General features: G+C 37.8%; 1 protein-coding gene across 1 annotated transcript; it reads left to right on the plus strand.

Annotated features, from left to right (window-relative positions):
- Window positions 1-1,034: 1,034 nt before the first annotated feature.
- Window positions 1,035-9,425, plus strand: LOC107806035 (protease Do-like 9). Its single transcript, XM_016630149.2, has 10 exons — window positions 1,035-1,748; window positions 2,383-2,582; window positions 2,676-2,856; window positions 5,448-5,639; window positions 6,925-7,160; window positions 7,888-7,989; window positions 8,094-8,144; window positions 8,255-8,359; window positions 8,435-8,579; window positions 8,924-9,425. Exons 1-9 carry the CDS (start codon window positions 1,187-1,189, stop codon window positions 8,531-8,533), a joined length of 1,728 nt encoding a protein of 575 aa, XP_016485635.1. The 5' UTR covers window positions 1,035-1,186; the 3' UTR covers window positions 8,534-8,579; window positions 8,924-9,425.
- The last annotated feature ends 10,373 nt before the right edge of the window (window positions 9,426-19,798 follow it).

Consider the following 19,798-nt stretch of genomic DNA (forward strand, 5'->3'; position numbering starts at 1 on the left):
TTCTCCCCATGGTCTTCAAGATTGTTGTTTTCACGTGCGTTTTCTGAGTTAGACATTCTGACCTGAAATCAAAGATCTTGGACAAGAAAAAGTGTAAAAGGTAACTTGCGTTATGTAGTAAACCAGCAAGAAAATAATCACTATTATTCTTAGCTCCACGGTGAGCGCCAAACTGTTTACCTTGAAAATGGTAATTACAATTATATTTGATTTTGTGGTTCTAAAAATACGTGATCTATTTTTATGCTAGTTGTTTAGGCAATAGATGCTAAGTAAGAGATTAGGAAACGAGATAAGAGCTTGTAGATAGTATAATGACCAAACCAAAGGGCTGGAAATCGGGGCCTGAGCTGGTGTATACGGGCCTCGAAGTCGAGTCGGATGCTCGGCTAGGAGCAATCAAGGGCGGATTAACGGTTATGATAGCTTTGATGGAAGCCTTTATGATCAATAATGATCAATAAATGAAGAACAATAAATAGAACACAATGAATATAAGCAATAAATACAAGTAATGAGATCAAGAGAATACGTTAGAGAACAGAGAGAATGTTCTTGTGTATTCAATAATGAGCATCAGATCCTTACAAAATGACAAATGGTCCCCTTTATATATCAGGGAAAACTCAACATAGTACACACACATCTATTACCAAAATACACGGTTAGTACAACTATTTAATGCCACGGTACGAGGTTGAGCTAGCCAAACAGACTAGGTCAGCTTTAGTCACATACCTTGGGAGCCTCCCACCTTTTCACCATAACTAATCAGTCAGCACTGCCTCGAGGCTGGACGTTGATAACCCCTCGGGTGTTAATCTCGACCATAATCTCGAGCCTATAGAAACGTGCTTATGAAGCATGTATTGACTGAAAATTGGACCTTCCGATTTTACCGTATACAAAAATGCTTCTGAAATTAATATTTCAAATTTCAAATTCTCTTTAAATGATAGATCAAATTGTAAAATAAACAATTATTTGAAAAACAAATTTCAAATATTTGAGTATCACACTCATGTCTAAACGTTATGTACTGGGAATTTAGGACAGGGAAGGGTCGTGTTTCATTCATCAAAAACTCTTTCACCGATGCACAAATTTCCCTTTCTCCCCCTCCCTATTCTTTAGCTAAAATCAGCTCTCCATTTCAACAAGAAAACCTCCGCCCTTTCATCAATCAATGGCAGGACGCAAACGAGGAAGAAAGCCCAAATCAGATCCCCTTTCACCAGCAGCAGACATCCCAACATCAACTTCACCCCACATTGACGACGACGTCGTTTTCTCCGTCAGCAACGTTGAGCTCATCGACCCACCTCCTTCCACTTCCCGTCCCCGCCGTGGTCGGCCCCGCAAAATCCTTAAATTACCCGAAAACTCTAACCCTGAAAATGGAAAAACCCTAAAAAAAGCAACACCACGCGTGATTAATAAACCCAACGGGGTAGGGGTAGCCTCTCTTGAGGGTACTACTGTAAATAATGCGGATGTTGCTAGGGTGGTGCCGGCAATGGATGCTGTAGTGAAGGTGTTTTGCGTTCACACAGAACCGAATTATTCACTACCGTGGCAGCGGAAGCGACAATACAGTTCGAGCAGTAGTGGATTTGTTATCAAAGGAAGAAGGGTTCTGACAAATGCACACTCTGTGGAGCATTACACCCAGGTTAAGTTGAAGAAGAGAGGGTCCGATACCAAGTATGTTGCCACTGTGCTCGCTATTGGAACTGAATGTGATATTGGTGAGGCCTTTTCTTTTCATTTGAATCTTAACTATTGTGTTATATGGAATTTAGAATTCGAATCATATGTTTTTCTCCCTTTGTATGTTATGCATGGTGTTAGGCTGTAACATTGGTGTATATGCTCCATCCTTCCCATTTTGTATGTAATGTTTGATTGAGCTCAAGGTTTAACAAATTAAAGAAGACTCTTGACATGTACCAAAATTATTCCTCTAAATGAGTTGTGATGAGAAATACATGTTTTTTCATTTCTCCCCTCTTCATAAAAGAATGAACTTCTATATCAAGTGGATCTCAGCAAGTCACATTATTGAGGTTAAAATGGGGATGCTAAGATTAAATAGTTTTCAAAAGAAGAAATGTATCTTTTTTTTGGCACAGACTGAAAAGAAAAGTGTGTTGCATAGAATGGGATAACCGGAGATTATACTAGTGATGGTTGAAGAAAATATTAGAGTAATGGTTGAAAAGTTATTTTTACTAACAGATGTTTTGAAGGAAACTCCACTCCTATTCATCTTTTGAAATTTAGACTTTATAGTGTGCTACACTTTATCTAGCAGCTTCTGGTAGTGGTTCATTCTTGCCAACAGTCTTTGACACTGTTAATTTGGATTTTGTGATGCTGCAGCTTTGCTTACCGTGGATGATGATGAGTTCTGGGAGGGAGTCTCAGCTGTAGAATTTGGGGATTTGCCAGCACTTCAAGATGCTGTGACAGTAGTAGGTTATCCAATTGGGGGTGACACAATCTCCGTGACCAGTGGTGTTGTTTCACGCATAGAGATATTATCTTATGTTCATGGGTCTACTGAACTTTTGGGCCTCCAGGTATTCAATTTTCACTGATGGAATGTTCGAATGTTCTTTTCGTATTTGGTGATCTAATTGCTCTGGTATCTGACAAATGTTGCTAGTTTACAGATTGATGCAGCTATAAATTCTGGAAATTCTGGTGGGCCTGCTTTTAATGATAAAGGAAATTGTGTAGGTATCGCATTTCAGTCTCTTAAACATGAAGATGTGGAGAACATTGGTTATGTCATCCCAACACCTGTAATCATGCACTTCATTCAAGACTATGAGAAGAATGGAGCATATACCGGTAAGGCTGCTGGAACTTGTAGTTATTCATCTTTATAAAAAAAGGGCTTATATTGTGCCTGGTGTTTGTCAAGAGTCTTTTGCTCTTGTAAGATACTTGTTGCTCTTGCTGAGATAATTGTGAGATTTAGAAATATCAAGTTTTAGGGAACTCCTTGATTTGTCTTTATAAGATAATAATATAGTATTCTTCATCAAAAGATAAATAATATAGTATTGTAGTGAAATGGACCCGATAGAGCGGACTGGATATAAATGATCCATGTAACCAATTTCAGCTGCTTTTGTTGAGGTGTAGTTAATTGATACAGATGGGTTCTCTGGAAATGGTTTGTGCCCAATTTTCTTTGATAAAGTTACAATTTTACTACGAATATTTTTGCTTATATATATATATAAAAAAATTCTTCCAGTATACAAATAGTAACAAAATTAGAGAACATGCATGGTTTGATGTATCTCTACCACCTTTTGTATATCACTTCTATGCTGGAGTTTTCTCAACTTTATCAATGAATCCAGTACTTTATTTGAAAAAAGGAGTAAAGAACCTACTCAAAGATATGGTTCTTTACAAATTACAAATGAGCTATATAACAGGAACCTCGTGCGTCCACGAAAGCTTCTCATTCGTACAAAATCATTTTGCACATTTACAAAAAGTCACGTGTTCCTTTCCCTCTACAGAACCACATGATATCCAAAGGGGATATATTCCATGCTATACAACTTTTTCACATTCTTGACGGTAGCAGGCAATCAGACATTGATGACGCTATTCCAAACAGATTCAATACCTTTCATCACAATTAACAACTGACTAGCAACTTTGCAGTATGAACAAGTGGTCCATGATTTCCTTCAAGTGTTTGCTCAGTGAACACCAGCTAATATATGTTATCTTTTCTTTCCTCAAAATATCGGCTGGAAGAATGGCACAAAGTGCTGGCAGTCTAATGAGAACGTGTACCTTTCCGACAGTTTTGGTAATTCATACTCAGAGGTATGGAACACTGTATCCTCTCTCCTTCAGTGTACGTGGTGAAGGATTTCACTGCAAATATTCCACTTTCACCTCCCATTCCTTTTCCAATATTCCTGGTCCGACAGTGTGATGTTCTGTTTGTAAAGAAATTCCATGAGGTTTTTGAACCCTTATATCACCCAATCTGTAGGTTTATCCTGAATCTCATATAATTTTTGTCGTATGGACACTGACTAGGCTGTGATCTAACTGAGTTTTTTCTGTTGATTCTATTGGTTGCTAAGAGGTCAGAATTCTCAAGCTCTTTTTAGTTTTGCTTTAATTTTCTAATATTACTGGGGTTATCAATTTGACATCAGTGGATGCAACTTCCTTTTTTTCTTGGAGTATGTCTTATAGTTAACATCTACTCCTAAATTGTGCTACTAATGTAGCTCAAAAAAGTATAATCTCATGTTAGTGCTTTGAAGTTTATGCCAATATAGCTGTTAAAATGGTGTCTTCCAAATGACCGACAATTTTGTATTGGTAAATATCCTCTTGTGTTGGTGGATTACTGTTAATTTTATTGCATATCAGAGTGTTCAATTGATCTTCTGAAAGGTCTTTTGCCATTTTTATCTTTCTAAGATACTGATAAATGGTTGACATTATTATTGAATACTGGCACTTGCAGATGCTCATGGATACATTTGTGGTGCACGTAGTTCCTAGACCTTTTCTCTAGATTTTTTTTTTACTATCTTATTCATGCTGGAATTCATCCGACATCAGTGTTCAACCTCTGAACATGCAAATGTAAACTTTGCTGATGGGTGACAGAAGTGTCCAATCAAATTTCCCTAGTATCGAATTAAAAAAAAAGGCTAAATATTATGGAAAATATTAGAAGCTACAAGTTTGTAGTCTACTAGTTGTCATGTCTTGCATTTCTCGAGTAATTTCAAATATCCAATAAGGTGCATGTGTCTGTGCATTTGAGCTACACTAATTTTAGAGTTATAATTCACTAGGGGCTTCTTTTTATATCCAGAAATTACAGTTTTCTTTATCATCACAATTCTACAATAACTTCGAAAATTTCCTGAATTGTGGATCTTGTGGGAGATTTTTACAAGTCTTCTTGGACAGGAGAGAAATTTAAGATTATATTTAGGTGGGGTTTGAAGTTGCTTTGAAGTTGAACTGATGTTTCCTGAGTGTCTGCAAATAATGAGGATTATCTGCTGATCTGCACATTCAACAAGGCTATGATGCTTTCAGAATGAGTGGCTGAGTGATCTTTTTGGTCTCAGCAAAAGTTGATACAATGAGACATGGTTAAGTCATGTATATTAACTATAAAAAAAATTAAATATAAGAAAAAAAGGGATAGAATTCATGCCCTAATCTGCTAGCTACTGATGCCATATCAATGTGGTACAACAGAATACGTTTGTGCTTGATGCATGAGAGTCGGCTCCTTTTACTGTCTCATGATGTAGCTTGAATTTGTACCTACTTTGGCAAAAGTGGACAAGCGACTATACAGCAATAAATGCCTGTTTGAAAGTTGAATTTTGGTACCGTCTTTTTGGCATATTATCATTATTTTCATTTTGCGCCAGGGTTTCCTATTCTGGGGATTGAGTGGCAGAAGATGGAAAATCCAGATCTTCGGTTATCCATGGGAATGAAACCTGACCAGAAAGGTGTCCGTATTAGAAGAATTGACCCTACTGCACCAGAGTCTATGTTGTTGATGCCATCCGATGTACTCCTAAGCTTTGACGGGGTTGACATTGCCAATGATGGAACAGGTTGAAATGCTAATTGTGCTTGATTCCATTTGCTCTTTGTAGTTAACTTATCTCACCGTAGCTTAGATATTAAACTTTAGTATTGAAATGCATAAAAAAATTATTACCTTATCACCCAAAAAAGTTGATTCCAACCTAAGTCCCTGTTTCTGCAAATAATGGAAAAGCTTGTTTACTGGTTGCCAGATGTACTGCTCTATAAAACTTACTCCCTCCGTTCCAATTTATGTGAACCTATTTCCTTTTTAGTCTGCGCCAAAAAGAATGACTCCTTTCCATATTTGGAAATAATTTACCTTTATGCAATGATTTTTAACCACACAAAATATGTGCCTCATTTTACACCACAAGTTCAAAAATTTTCTATTTTTTCTTAAATTCCATGCCCAATCAAATAGGTTCACATAAATTGAAACGGAGGGAGTATTTTTATCTGATGTTATGGTTACGTTATCATCTCTTCTAAGTGGTAACAACATCCACGTTGACAGTCTAACTAAGCCTGATGCTGTATTAAGGAGCTAAGTTGCTCGGATACGGGTGCGGATCTAGAGATCAGATCCTTCGAAATGTAAATTTTAAGATTCGGGGATACAGATCCTAGTACGGATACGGGTGCGGGGATCCAAATTCAAAAACATAAATTTTGTGGAATACTTACGTATAGCTTGTAAAGTGTGAATTTCTTTTTTATTCTCAAGTTGTAGCTAAGGATTGATTTCCTAGATAAAGTATGCTATTCTCTTCAAATTTACCCTAGTTTTTGTTCTGATTTCGGGAATCAAATTGTATCTCGTCTCGGATTTTTCCGTTCGTCGTGGTCAAAGTACGCAAAATTGTTTGACCAAATCCCGAGGGATCCCATATCCACACCTATATTAGTGTCGTGTCGACATGAGTGCGGCAGCTAAATTGCCGTATCGGAGCAACTTAGTTAAGGAGACCCTCATATTAGATGAGGTATTTAAAGGAGAACTTGTCAGCTTTCATGGTTTGTGTTTGCACTTCTTGGAATGTTTATCAGTTGTACAAATTTGATTTTCCAATGACACAGTGAATATCTTACCTGACATTTGCAAGTATAATTTATGTCATCTTTGATATGGTTTCAAATGGTTCAACCAATTTGGAAGAACAAGTTTTGTCAGTCGGAGCTGCATGATATTTATTTATTGAATCTTTTTTGATAAGCTTTATGTGCTGACACTCAAATAAAGTTAGATATGTTGTCTTTAGGTTTTATCTTCTATTAACAGGTCACGTGATTTCCTTTGATTAATTTCAGTTCCATTTCGGCATGGAGAGCGTATAGGTTTTAGTTATCTTGTATCCCAAAAATATTCCGGCGACAGTGCTGCAGTTAAAGTTCTTCGTCGTAATTCTGAGATATTGAATTTCAAGATCAAACTTGCAACTCAGATGAGGCTTGTTCCAGCTCACAACAAGGGGAGACCTCCATCGTATTATATTATAGCTGGATTTGTTTTTACCACTGTATCTGTTCCATATCTTCATTCCGAGGTACCCAATTTGCTTTGCATATATGTCATTGTGCATAACTCATATCCCTCATTTCCTGTCAAGCTGCACAAATTTCAATCTAAGATCCATGTTACTTATTCTTGTGTATTAATTGTCATGATCAACGTTTGTGATAAAAATGAGTTTCCTTCAATTACTTTGCCTGCAACCTTTGGTATTTAGGTGGCATATTGCCACTTGTAGGGGGTAGCACGGGTATAGGGGGGTTTATTGTACCTTGTTGAGTTGGTTTGATGGCATCATGAGTATTCTTGGTGCTATTATCAGAGTTTATTGACAAAGAAGTAACATTATTATCTTCTATTGGGAGACTAGGATTCAAATCCTAGGAGCCAAAAGAAGTTGGGTGATTTATTCCCATCCTCTACTTGGTGGGTAGAATTACCGGCCTTGTGCTGATGGAGGATGGGATAATGCAGGTTTACGGTGGAATAGTCGAGGTGCGCATAAGTTTCCATCGTTTGCTTAGGCGACGGTCCTTATCATATTATTGATTTCTGTTTTTTCGTTACTTTTTTTTTGGCTAATGCATAGAATTCTATCTTTACCTTTTACACTGCCAATATACAGAAAACAACATACTTTACATGGTCATTTGAACCACTTTTTCCAGTGTTGTACTTAATGATAATGCTTGGGGTGCACAAATTGTTTTATTTTTATTGCAATTGTTCTGTTTTCTAACTCATCCTATGCGCATAACCAGTATGGAAAGGATTACGAGTATGAAGCTCCTGTAAAGCTGTTGGACAAACTCTTGCATGAATTTCGACAATCACCCGACGAACAGATTGTTGTGGTTTCTCAGGTTATTCCTTTCTTTCAAAATTCATCCTTAAGAAGCTGCACGATTATCATATTGAGTAGGATCTAATATTCTATCTGCTCTTTTGCTTTGTGAAAATTCTATAGGTGCTTGTTGCTGACATTAACATCGGATATGAGGAAATAGTTAACACTCAGGTTGGTGGCAGATGGCTCTAATCTTGATATCATTGTTTCTTACTTGGGCTGTCAAAATGAGACTTCCACTTACACCATCTTCCTGTGTCGGCTTTCTGGGCATGTTCTAGGTTCTTGCTTTTAACAGTAAGCCTGTGAAAAATTTGAAGAGCTTGGCAAGAATGGTAGAGAACTGCAATGATGAGTTTTTAAAGTTGGATTTGGAGTATCAGCAGGTATACTCTTTCTGCTGCTCTAGGTTTTCTGAGAGATCTGCATCAAGATGCTGTAATCTAGTTTGTTTTATGCAGGTGGTAGTCCTTCAGACAGAGACAGCAAAATCTGCTACATCAGACATCCTTACCACACATTGTATTCCTTCTGCCATGTCCGAGGATCTCAGGATGTGAATGATTTCAGTAGGGATATATCAAAATTCCTCTTGCCAGCATGACAGTATTCATCTTTTCCTTTTCGTCCACCATCTTTATCTTTTCCTCAGTTTGGTTTCATAATTGATTTGTACCCAATCGGGCGATTTTTGGTATGCTTGTATTTCACTACTAATGGATGGTAAATAAACCCGAGTTATTGGTGGTATCTAATAAGAAGGTCGGATATTCTCTTCTTTTTTTAGGTTTCTTTTTTCTTTTTCGTCGTGGGGAGGGGTCATTTCTCGTTTGGTGCAGTTTGGTATTTGTACTTTTTAAAATTTTCGAATCATCTGCATTTCTCCATTTCTACTTTTAATTTGTCTAACCGTTACACCTTTGTCTCAATTTTTGATGTCTTTGTCATAGCTCTTTCTAGAGGACTGTCACACGTTGGCTCAGCTAGTGGATTCAAGGATTTTTGGCTTATGCACCCGTGTTTGTGCACAGATTGTGATCACATTCTAAGATGGAGCGGGAAAAAGATGCATTCCTTTTAATTGTTAAACCAACTTTGTGTTTCGAGATGGGCAGAGCTCTCTTTTGGGTGCTCAAGCAATTGCCGGGGCAGACGATTTCAATGTCAGACTATAGTATTTCAAGCAGGTAGCTTGGCATCGAAATTATATGCAAAGTGCAGGGTGTATGCTTCCAATCAAGGGAAGACAGTAATTTGACTTCCTGAGCTTGTCATGATTTCCATCCTCCTATTATATATAAGCACACAGAACAGAACATTAATTGCGAGTATCATTCTTTACATCAGACTTATTCACCAGCCAAAAAGAATATTTGTTTAAATATGTATGATTCCGCTGACAATTACTGCATTTAATAAGAGTGAAGAATAGTTGTAACATAAATCAGTAAACACACAACTTAGCTATCAATTAATCCTGTATTATCTCCAGGTTTGGGCTTAAGAATACTTATGGATCTAAAGAAAGTAAACCAAAAACTTTGTAGCCCATGAATAGTGGTTGCAAAATGGATAACAAAAAGAGGTATCCATATATTATCCACTAAAAATGGGTTGGATAATGAATTTTTTAAAAATTGGTCAAATATGGATAAGATTTATATTATCCACTTAAAAAATGGATAACCAATGAGTTTGATTTTCACATTTGCAAAGACTCAAATTTGGGATTTCTTAAGTTTGGAAGATTAGAAATTCTCCAAAAGTGATCATATTTAAGAAGTCATGGATAATATGGATATTCATATGATTTGCTGGTTAATCCAATTTTTTATTCGTATTAAATGTAGGCCGGGTTGAATATTTTATCTGTTTTTACATTACACGTTTTCAATCTGTCCATATCTGATCTGACCCGCCTGTTTGCCATCCCTATCCATGATCAAGCTGAGGAAGAGCTTCTTGCAGAGGAGACGATTTCTAGTAAACGTTGTGAATCTGTTACAAATAAGAGGCAAGTAACCTCTTCTTCCTCGTATCACAATCTCGGACTCATACACTAATGAGATACTTGCTTAAGGTGTTTCTTTTTCTTATCATTTTCGTTTGTCTTCTCTTGTGCTTTTTATCTTTTCGCTAATTTGCTCTTTCTCTTTTTTTTTTCTTTTAAATTATTTTGGAGAATAGATGGTCCTTAAAATTCCATATAAATATGGAGAAGAGTTGATTTGAATCTTGTATAACTTGGATGCAAAGTTAATTAAAACGGCTAAGTTGCAATTACAAGAGGGTCATTTGCACAAATGGCATTTTAAAGGGTTTTTTTTTTCCTTCCTATACAATATTTGAAACTTACTTATCAAAAATATTCAAATTTTGTATATTTCCCTCCCTAAATAAATTTTTCTTATAATTTATATACAACTTATTATCAGTGCCTTAAATTAGGAGATTTTTTGCTTGGAAAAGGGCGTAACTAAAGAGAACGAAGTCCAAATTGTCCTTCCATCTAAATAAGACTCCTTCCAATTGTGTGTTACCTATTTTAAGCCATAATTAGTGCAACTATTCTCTCTCATTGATGCCTCCCTCCTAAATAGAAACCAATATCAGTTCTTGCATACAAAATAAAAATAGATTTCATACAATTTTAATATATATTTGATATATCTACAATAACATACATACTAAAAATAAATTTCATACAACTAATTATATAATATACAATTTACTTACAACTTATCTACAACTTTCATACATCATCCTTACCTGGTTAAATATAACTACAATATCATACAACTTAAATACAATTTTCATATAATATATTTTTTTGTATATATTTTGTGTGTGTGTGTGTGTGTGTGTGTGTGTGTGTGTGTGTGTGTATTGTATGTGGTGTGTTCTTCCTCTCTGAAATTCCAATCAAAACTTCCTATCTTAATTCAATTTTAATACATATCGACAACTTTATATAAAAAGATAGTATTTATGACTTAAATATAAATTTCATACAACGACTCATACAGTATACAACTAATTTTCAACTTTCATACATCATTCGAAAAAATAAAATACAACTACAAATAAAATACAACCAAATCCAATTTTCATACAATTATTATACAACTTTGATATAATTTTATATGTATATTGTATGTCACGTCTTCGAATATTTCCAATCGAAACGCCAACAAGAAAAGAGGAAGCCTAGAAAGATCCAAACTCCAGCCATGGCGAAATTCAGATTGATAAGAAATTAATCTCTTTCTTTGCTATTGTTAAAGAAAATTATGTGCTTTAGAAGAAAAAATCTTATAGAATCGGTGTAGAAAGATGGTTGATTTCAAAGAGAGAAAGAGGAAAAATAAATTGTGATTGGTGACTTACTAAATTAAAAGGCTACAATTAAGAGATACTCATTTAAAATTAATTTGTATATAATTGGTAAATTGTACATGATCATGTAATTAAATTAAAATTGATCAAAGAGGATAAATAAGTTTCATATGTAGTATAAATAGGTTCCCGTTAGCATACTGGGCTAAATTTGGCCAAAACAAAATCATTTCTAGGTGGGCGATTGATAGGAATTTTCCCGTAAATGTTGGTCTTAGCCGAATATCCTCAAATTAGTGGTATTGAAAACTGACCTCGGCTTCTACACGGTTATTGTTCTTCAGCGTTTCTTATTGGTAGAGTTTATGGAATATTAACTCTACCTATTTGTTATGTTTTTTATCAAGTCTATCAGAATGGCATGATTTCGCTCCTTAGGAATTTCTTTATTGGATTGGTAGAATTTATACTATATTTGTTAGGATTTTGCCCTCAATTTTTAATCTATTAGGACTCTCTTTCTTAAACGAAGGGATAAAGAACCCTAAAAGAAATAAATCTACCTTCATATCCTTATCCTTTTCTTGGAGGAGAAGTTTTGTACTTCTATAAATGGACGTATTCTTCTCACAACAAGAACAATAACCTCCACAATGTAGTCTTTACGAGAATCATGTTTAGGAATGATTTTTCTCTCAATATTTTTTTATATAAATATGCTAGTTTTTATATGTAGGTCAATTTACCAAACCCCCATTATAACGTCTTATTCTTTAGTATATTATTTTTCTTGTCTGATTTATCATCCACCGATTTTGCATTGTTAGCTTTCGCATTATCACGATCTTAATTTTTCACATTAGGATGTCGTAATGGAACCTAGTCTCTAAGACTAGGTAAGCCTAACATACATTGAGAAATAACATAAATAATAACTTAAATATCAAATTTAAATTGTTAAACTGTTTTAATAAAACTCAAACGGCACAGCTGTCAATAACTCCCAAAAACCTGGTGGAACGAGTCATAAGCTCTATAAGTGGGTGCACTAATAGTCTCGAAATACTATACTATTTTGGAATAGGAAATAAAAAATAATACAACTAAAAGCAGAAGGTGACTTCGAGGCCTACGAATGTTGACCATGTATACCTTGAAGTCTCCAGAGGTATCTGATCAATCACTGACATCCGGCACAAACGATTAATTACCTGGATCTACACAAAAATGTGCAGAAGTGTAGCATGAGTACACCACAATGGTACCCAGTAAGTATTAAGCCTAACCTCGGTAGAGTAGTGACGAAGCCAAGACAAGACACCTACTAGGACAAGATACACTGAACAAAGGATAATATAGACCCATAACAAAAAACGAGGAATGCATGATAATAAGAAGTACAATAATGTAGACTAATAACAGAATTTAAGGCAAGAAAGGCAACGAGAAGTGAACACATGCATGGCTTGTATCACCGCGTGGCTTCAAGTAATTCCCTTTCTAGCAAAACGCGTATAAATCTCACCTTATCTCACCGCATGCGTATCAACCCCTATCCTTATACCACCACATGCGTATCAATACCACAACACAACAATCAACTCGTATCACATGTGGCCATATTCCATAACACTTTCCAAAGTCAACAATACTAATATTACCACAACATATATCCCACGGCTCAACTACAATGTGTACAAGAATCTCAATAACAATAAAATAAATGAGGAAATACTCAAATAGGAAAGATATCTCAACAATCAAAAATTTCAACATCAATATGATAATGGCTTTCACAACTTCAACATCAATAACCCAACAAGAAGATATTCCCATGAAATAACGACTTCAAGTAAGAGTAATTCAACAATGAAGGAGGTAACAAGATAATAAGAGAAGTAGTAACTCCAACTAGAGCATATAACAACAATTACAACAATAAAGTTAAAACAAATGCTAACAATGTCAATTAGATCACGTGAGAGTAAATTTAACATTGAAAGATGTAACATATTATAAAAATTTCAATTAAATACATTGAAGAAGTCTAAAAATATAACGGTCAAAATATTAGATATAGCCCGGGTACACACTCGTCATCTCGTGCACACGTCTTTCACATAGTACAAATAACATAATCAACCCAAATCTTAAGGGGTAGTTTCCCCATACAAAGTTAGGCAAGATACTTATCTTAACTAGGCCAAATTAACCCCCGAAATAGCTTTTCCCCTAAAATTCGCCTCCATACGGCTTAGATCTAACAAAAAATGACTTAATATCATCATACAAATGCAAGAGAAACTAATTACAATAGATAAAGCTAGGATCTTTATACAATTCCACAAAAGTCAACTCCGGACCCTCCCGGTCAAAATCCGGGTCCAAGGCTAGATTCTGACTACCCATAACCCTACGAGTTCATATATGTGTTTTGTTTTCAAATCCGAGTCCAAATCGACTCTCAAACCCAAATTTTCATGGGGTTATACCTCTTTGATTCTCATAAATTTGATGTTAATTCTAGTATATAATCATGAAATATAGTTGAAAATTGATTAGAATCACTTACCAATAATTGTAGATGAAAATCCCCTCTCGAAGTCGTCTCCTAACGAGTCTAGGGTTCTAAAATGAGAGAGAATAAGATGAAATCCCAAATTTCAGCCCTTTTGTTTAGTTGCAAGTGTTGCAATTGCGACAAAGAGTTCGCAATTGCGAACCCTCGCAATTGCGAAGAAGGTCTCGCAATTGTGGCTATTGACAAAACCATGAGATGTTGCAATTGCGGCAAAGACTTCGCAAATGCGAAGTCTGCTTTCCTCGCAAATGCGACCTATTTATCGCAAATGCGAACTAACCCACGTAAGCCTAATCTTCGAAAAGTGAACTAGGTATCACAATTGCGATATATGTGTCCCCCCGTCATGTTCTCAATTGAGAACCTGATGCTCACAACTGCGACAACTGCAACACCAACACACCACCAACCTATATTTGAGTCCAAACCTTTTCGAAACACGTCTGAAACTCACTCGAGCCCTCGAGGCTCCAAATCAAACATCTACACAAGTCTAAAAACACCTTAAAACTCAATCGTGTGATCCAAATACAAAAATAACATCTAGAACTATGAATCAGACATCAAAATGCATGAATTTCAAAGAAAAGTCAAGAACCTCTAGAATTATAACTAAATATCCGAATCATAACAAACCAACTCCGATTGACACCAAATTATGCAGACACGTTTCAAATAGCAAAATGGACCTATTCCAAGTCCCAAAACCAAATTTTAAACCCGATAGCCAAAAGTCAACCTATGGTCAAACTTGGGAAAACTTCTAAACCTCAAATTGCCAAATTTCGGCAAACAAGTCAAATCAACCTAGGGACATCCGAATTCTATTCCGGGCATATGCCTAGTCCAAAACAATGACTCGAACTTATCAAAGCCATCAAAATACCGTTCCGTGATCGTTTTCTCAAAAGCCAAATATTGGTCAACATTTCTAACTTATGCCTCTAAGCTAAGAATCAAATGGTCCAATCAACCCAAAACCTTCCCAGAACAAAATTAACCAACCTTAAAAGTCATAAAATCACAAATACACATGTGAGAAGAATCAAAAGATAAAACGAGACTCAAAGGCACAAAATGACTGATCAGGTTGTTATATTCTCCCTCTCTTAGAACAAACGTTCGTCCTCGAACATTCATAGAAACATACCTGAAGTGACTAACAGGTGAGGATAAAGACTTTGTATGTTGTGCTCGGTCTCCCAGGTCGCCTCCTTGACCGGATGACCCCTCCATTGGACCTTCACTGAAGCAATATTCTTTGACTTCAACTTTTGAACCTGCCTATCCAAGATAGCCATCGGCTCCTCAACATAAGTCAAATTCTTGTCTAATTGGACAGAGCTGAAATCTAATACATGTGATAGATCACCATAATACTTCTGGAGCATGTTAACATGGAACACTGGGTGAACTGCCGATAAGCTAGTTGGCTGTAACGACCTGGCCGGTCGTTTCATGAGTTATAGCCCTGTTTCCCCCATTTCTGCTTCCTTACATGTTATTCAGCTATATTTCATCGCATCGTGTTGGTTGGTTCGGGTTCAGAGTGGTTTTGAAATAAATTGAGACACTTAGTCTCTTTTGAGTAGGCTTAAGTTGGAAAAGTCAATCGGATGTTGACTTATGTGTAAATGATCTCAGATGGGAATTTCGATGGTTCAGTTAGCTTTGTCAGGTGATCTTGCACTTGGGAGCACATCCGGAATGTGATTTGGAGGTCTGTGGTAGATTTAGGCTTGAATTGGCAAAATTGGAAATTTGGCGTTTCTCGATTGGCAGTGGAAATTTTGATATCGAGGTCGGAATAAAATTCTGTAAATTGGAGTAGGTACGTAGTGTCATTTTTGATGTGTGTGCAAAAGTTTAGGTCATTCGGACGAGGTTTAATAGGTTTCGACATCGTTTGCGAAATTCGGAGGTTTAGAAGTTCTTAGGCTTGAATCCGAGAGTGATTTGGTGTTTTGATGTTATTTGGAGTGTTCCGAAGGTTTGAATAAGTTTGAATGGTAGTATGTGACTTGTTTGTATTTTTGGTTGAGGTCCCGAGGGCCTCGTGATGATTTCTAATGGTTAGTGGAAGAGTTGGAAATTGGTTTGAGCAGCTGAAGTTGTTGCTTCTGTTATTTCCGCACCTGCGGTGTGAGGTCCGCAAAAGCAGTCAAGTAGCGCAGGTGCGCAACCAGGATGGCATGTGCATCTTGGTCCCGTATCTGTGGTAGCTGTAGGTTCCATAAGGCAATCGTAGAAGCGGAAATTCCCTTTTAATGAAATTTCGCAGAAGCGGAGAAGTTTGTGCAGATGCGGCCCCACAGATGCAAAATGGGAACTGCAGATGTGAAAGTGCTGGGTAGAAGGTATAAAAGAGAGAGTTCGCAAATTTTTGCCTATTCTTCTCCATTGTTGGCCAGGTTTTGAGCTTTGGGCAGTGATATTCAGGAGGAAATCGAGGGGTATTAGTGAGCTAAGTTACTGGGCTCTATTACTTGTGTTTATGATGATTTTCCTACTGTTTAATCATAAAATTAGTAGGAATTTGGGGTGAAGTTGAAGGGGTTAGGGCTTGAATTTTGGAGAGTTTTGATTGATGATTTGAGGGGTCAAATGGAGTTGGATTTTGATAAATCTTGTATGTATGGACTCGTGAGTGAAGGGATTTTCTAGTTTTGTAATTTTTGTTGGATTCCAAGTCATGGGCCCGGGGACCGGGTTTGGGCAAATTTCGGGATTTTGGTCTAAATTAATAGTTTTTCATATAGGATTGATTCCTTGGCCTATATTGATTGCATTGTATTGCTTTTGGTTTGATTTGGGACGTTTGGAGGCCGATTCCATAGGCAAGGGCATAGCGGAGTAGGATTTGGCTTGGTTTGAGGTAAGTAACGCTTCCAAACTTGGTTCTAAGGGTTTGAAACCCCAAACTATATGTTATGTGATTAATATTGAGGAGACGCAAATGCCAAGTGACGGGCGTGTGGGCGTGAACCGTGAGAATTGTGGCTTGGTTCATTCCATGGCACCGCTTAGTGACTCCTTCTTGCTGATATCTGTGTTGTGATTATGTGATTAAGTAAATGAGCTATAAATCGTGCTTATTATTATGTTAGGGCTTCACGCCAATACTGTTGAGACCGAGAGGTCGTTTCTTACTGTCATCTTATTAGTTTCATTGATATTCTGTACCCAGTCCTGTTCATGTATATCATATCATATCTCAGTCTTGGTTGTTGTTATTTGGCACATCATTTCATTGTTTCGGGCAAGTTCATGGCATTGTGTGCCTGTGTGTGTGAGACTGGAGAGTGATGATTGAGTGAGGCCGAGAGCTTGATTATGAGTGATAGTTATAGGATTGGGTTGCACGTCGCAATGGATATGTTGATGATTATGATAGCTCTTGGGCTGTAGGAGCCCCTCCGGAGTCTGTAACACACCCCCAGTGAGTGCAATTGATGATATTGAGGGATGGATCTTCCCTGGACATGGATCTTGTCCGAAATATTTATACCTGGAGATGGATCTTCTCCATAGGGCTGGACTGGCCTTCCCCGATACTGAACGACTGTTGTCAGCGATGTGTATATATGTTCCAGGATGGATCTTCCCTGGGCTGGATGCCCATATACAATACCGAGTGGTTGAGCAGTTGAGAGTGGAGGTACATGATACATTTTCATACATTTTTGGCATTGATATGTAGAGATTTGCCAAGCTTTATACTTCACATTGTTCGGATTGTTATTTACTTTACTATTGAGTTGAACACTTGAATTGCCAGCATGCCTACTTTTCTATACAGTTTAATTGTGTTATAATTGCAGAGGTGTAGATCGTCACTACCTATCAGTCCATAGTTTGAACTTGTTACTTACTGAGTTGGTGTACTCACGTTACCCCCTGTACCTTGTGTGCAGATCCAGGTATATCAGGCCACGGTAACGGTTGTTGACTGTTCCAGTTATGAATTTCCATCAGAGATAGCGAGGTAGCTGCCTGGCGACCGCAGTCCCGTCTTTATCCTTCTTTATCTTCCTCTTAGTATACTTTTGATACTTTTGCACTATTTTGGTCTTGTTGTATTTCGAATCAGTTGTAGTATTTGCTCATGACTCAGTGCCACCCAAGGTCGGGCTTTTATTTTTTTGCATTTTTGGTTTTTGACTTTATATCTTTTATGGAAATTTCAATTGAAAAAGGTTGTTATCTAAATTTTAATGAAATGTTGATCTATTTTGGGAATGTGTCGGCTGGCCTAGTTCCATGATAGGCACCATCACGACCGGGTTGGTTTCAGGGTCGTGACAAGTTGGTATCAGAGCCTAGATTACATAGGTCTCACGAGTCATGAGCAGGTTTAGTAGAGTCTTGCGGATCGGTATGGAGATGTCTGTACTTATCTTTGAGAGGTTGTGGAACCTTTAAGTAAACTTCACATTCTTGAATTCTTTTCGTGGGAATCTATTGATTCTGGAACTAAAACTTCTGTTACTCTATTCTCTCATAAATTGTGAGGACACGTGTTACCGATCAGGATAGATGACCACCAGTACCACCAGTTTAGGCTACTAGAGGTCGCGGTCGAGGCCGTGGTAGGGGCAGGGTTGTAGCCCGTACAGTAGTTGGGGTAGCACCTACAGATCCACCGGCTACCCCAGTTCATGATCAGTCCCAGTTGTGGACGCTCCAGCAATACCAGCTCAGGCACCGACTTTGCCTATTGTTATCCCAGGTCTTCAGGAGACCTTAACTCAGATCTTGACCATATGCACCAGTATTGCTCAGGCGATCGCTGTTTCTGCTACAAAAGCTACTTCTTAGCTAGGGGAGGCACTCAGACTCCCGCTGCTCGTACACCCGAGCAGGTTGTTCAGGGACTTCAGACGCTGGAGGCACCACCGGCCCAACCGATTGCACTTGCTCAAGATTATGTGGTACCAGTCATGCATGATGACGAGCAGCGTTGATTAGAGAGGTTTGGTAGAGTTCAGCCTCCGACTTTCAGTGGTATAGAGGGCGAGGATGCCTAGGGTTTCTTGGACAAAAGCAAGAGGGTTCTACGTACAACGGGTATTCTGGAGACCAGTAAGGTCTCATTTACTACTTTTCAATTTTTTGGAGCTGCCTTTACTTGGTGGGAGGCTTATGAGAGGCGTAGGCCTATTGGTGTAGTGCCCCTTACCTGACAGCAGTTCTCCGTTCTCTTTCTGGAGAAGTATGTACCGCAGTCCCATAGTGAGGAGCTGTGTAGACAGTTCAAGCAGTTGCGTCAGGATGATATGATTGTGACGCAGTATGAGATGAGGTTCTCCGAGTTAGCCCATCATACTGTTTGGTTGGTTCCTACAGATAGGGAGAGGATTAAGAGGTTTGTGGATGGCCTGCTTATCAGCTACGTATTCTTATGACCAGAGAGAGAGTGTCTAGTGCTTCTTTTGAGGAGGTGGTTGAGATTACTAGAGAAATAGAGTCAGTTCGCCGCCAGGAGCGAGTGTCTGGTAGTTTTGGTGGTGTTCCTTTTGGAGGTCAGTTCCAGCACGGTAGAGGCCGTCCATTCAGACAAGCTCAGTCAGCTCGTCCGGGTCACCGTGGCGAATCGTCTGGCCATGGTTATCACAGTTCACATCAGGGTCACTCATCTCTCAGTGCCCTTCCAACTCAGGGTTTGTCTCACGCACCATCAGTTCAGGGTTTATCAATGCTTGGTTGTTCTAATGCGTATCCCGGTGCTCGGGGCTCCATTTAGTCCCCACTGCCATTTGCCAAGAGAGGTTACTTTGAGAGTGAATATTTGGTTTATATCAAGAGATTTTGTCCCCGTCTTATGGGAGGTTCATCCCACCAGAGGATCTAGCCTTCGACTTCAGCACCAGTTACTTGCCCACCTGCCCAGCTAACTCGAGGTGGAGAT

The sequence above is a fragment of the Nicotiana tabacum genome, chromosome 20 (genome assembly GCF_000715075.1).
Source record: "Nicotiana tabacum cultivar K326 chromosome 20, ASM71507v2, whole genome shotgun sequence".
In the NCBI taxonomy this organism is placed as follows: Eukaryota; Viridiplantae; Streptophyta; class Magnoliopsida; order Solanales; family Solanaceae; genus Nicotiana; species Nicotiana tabacum.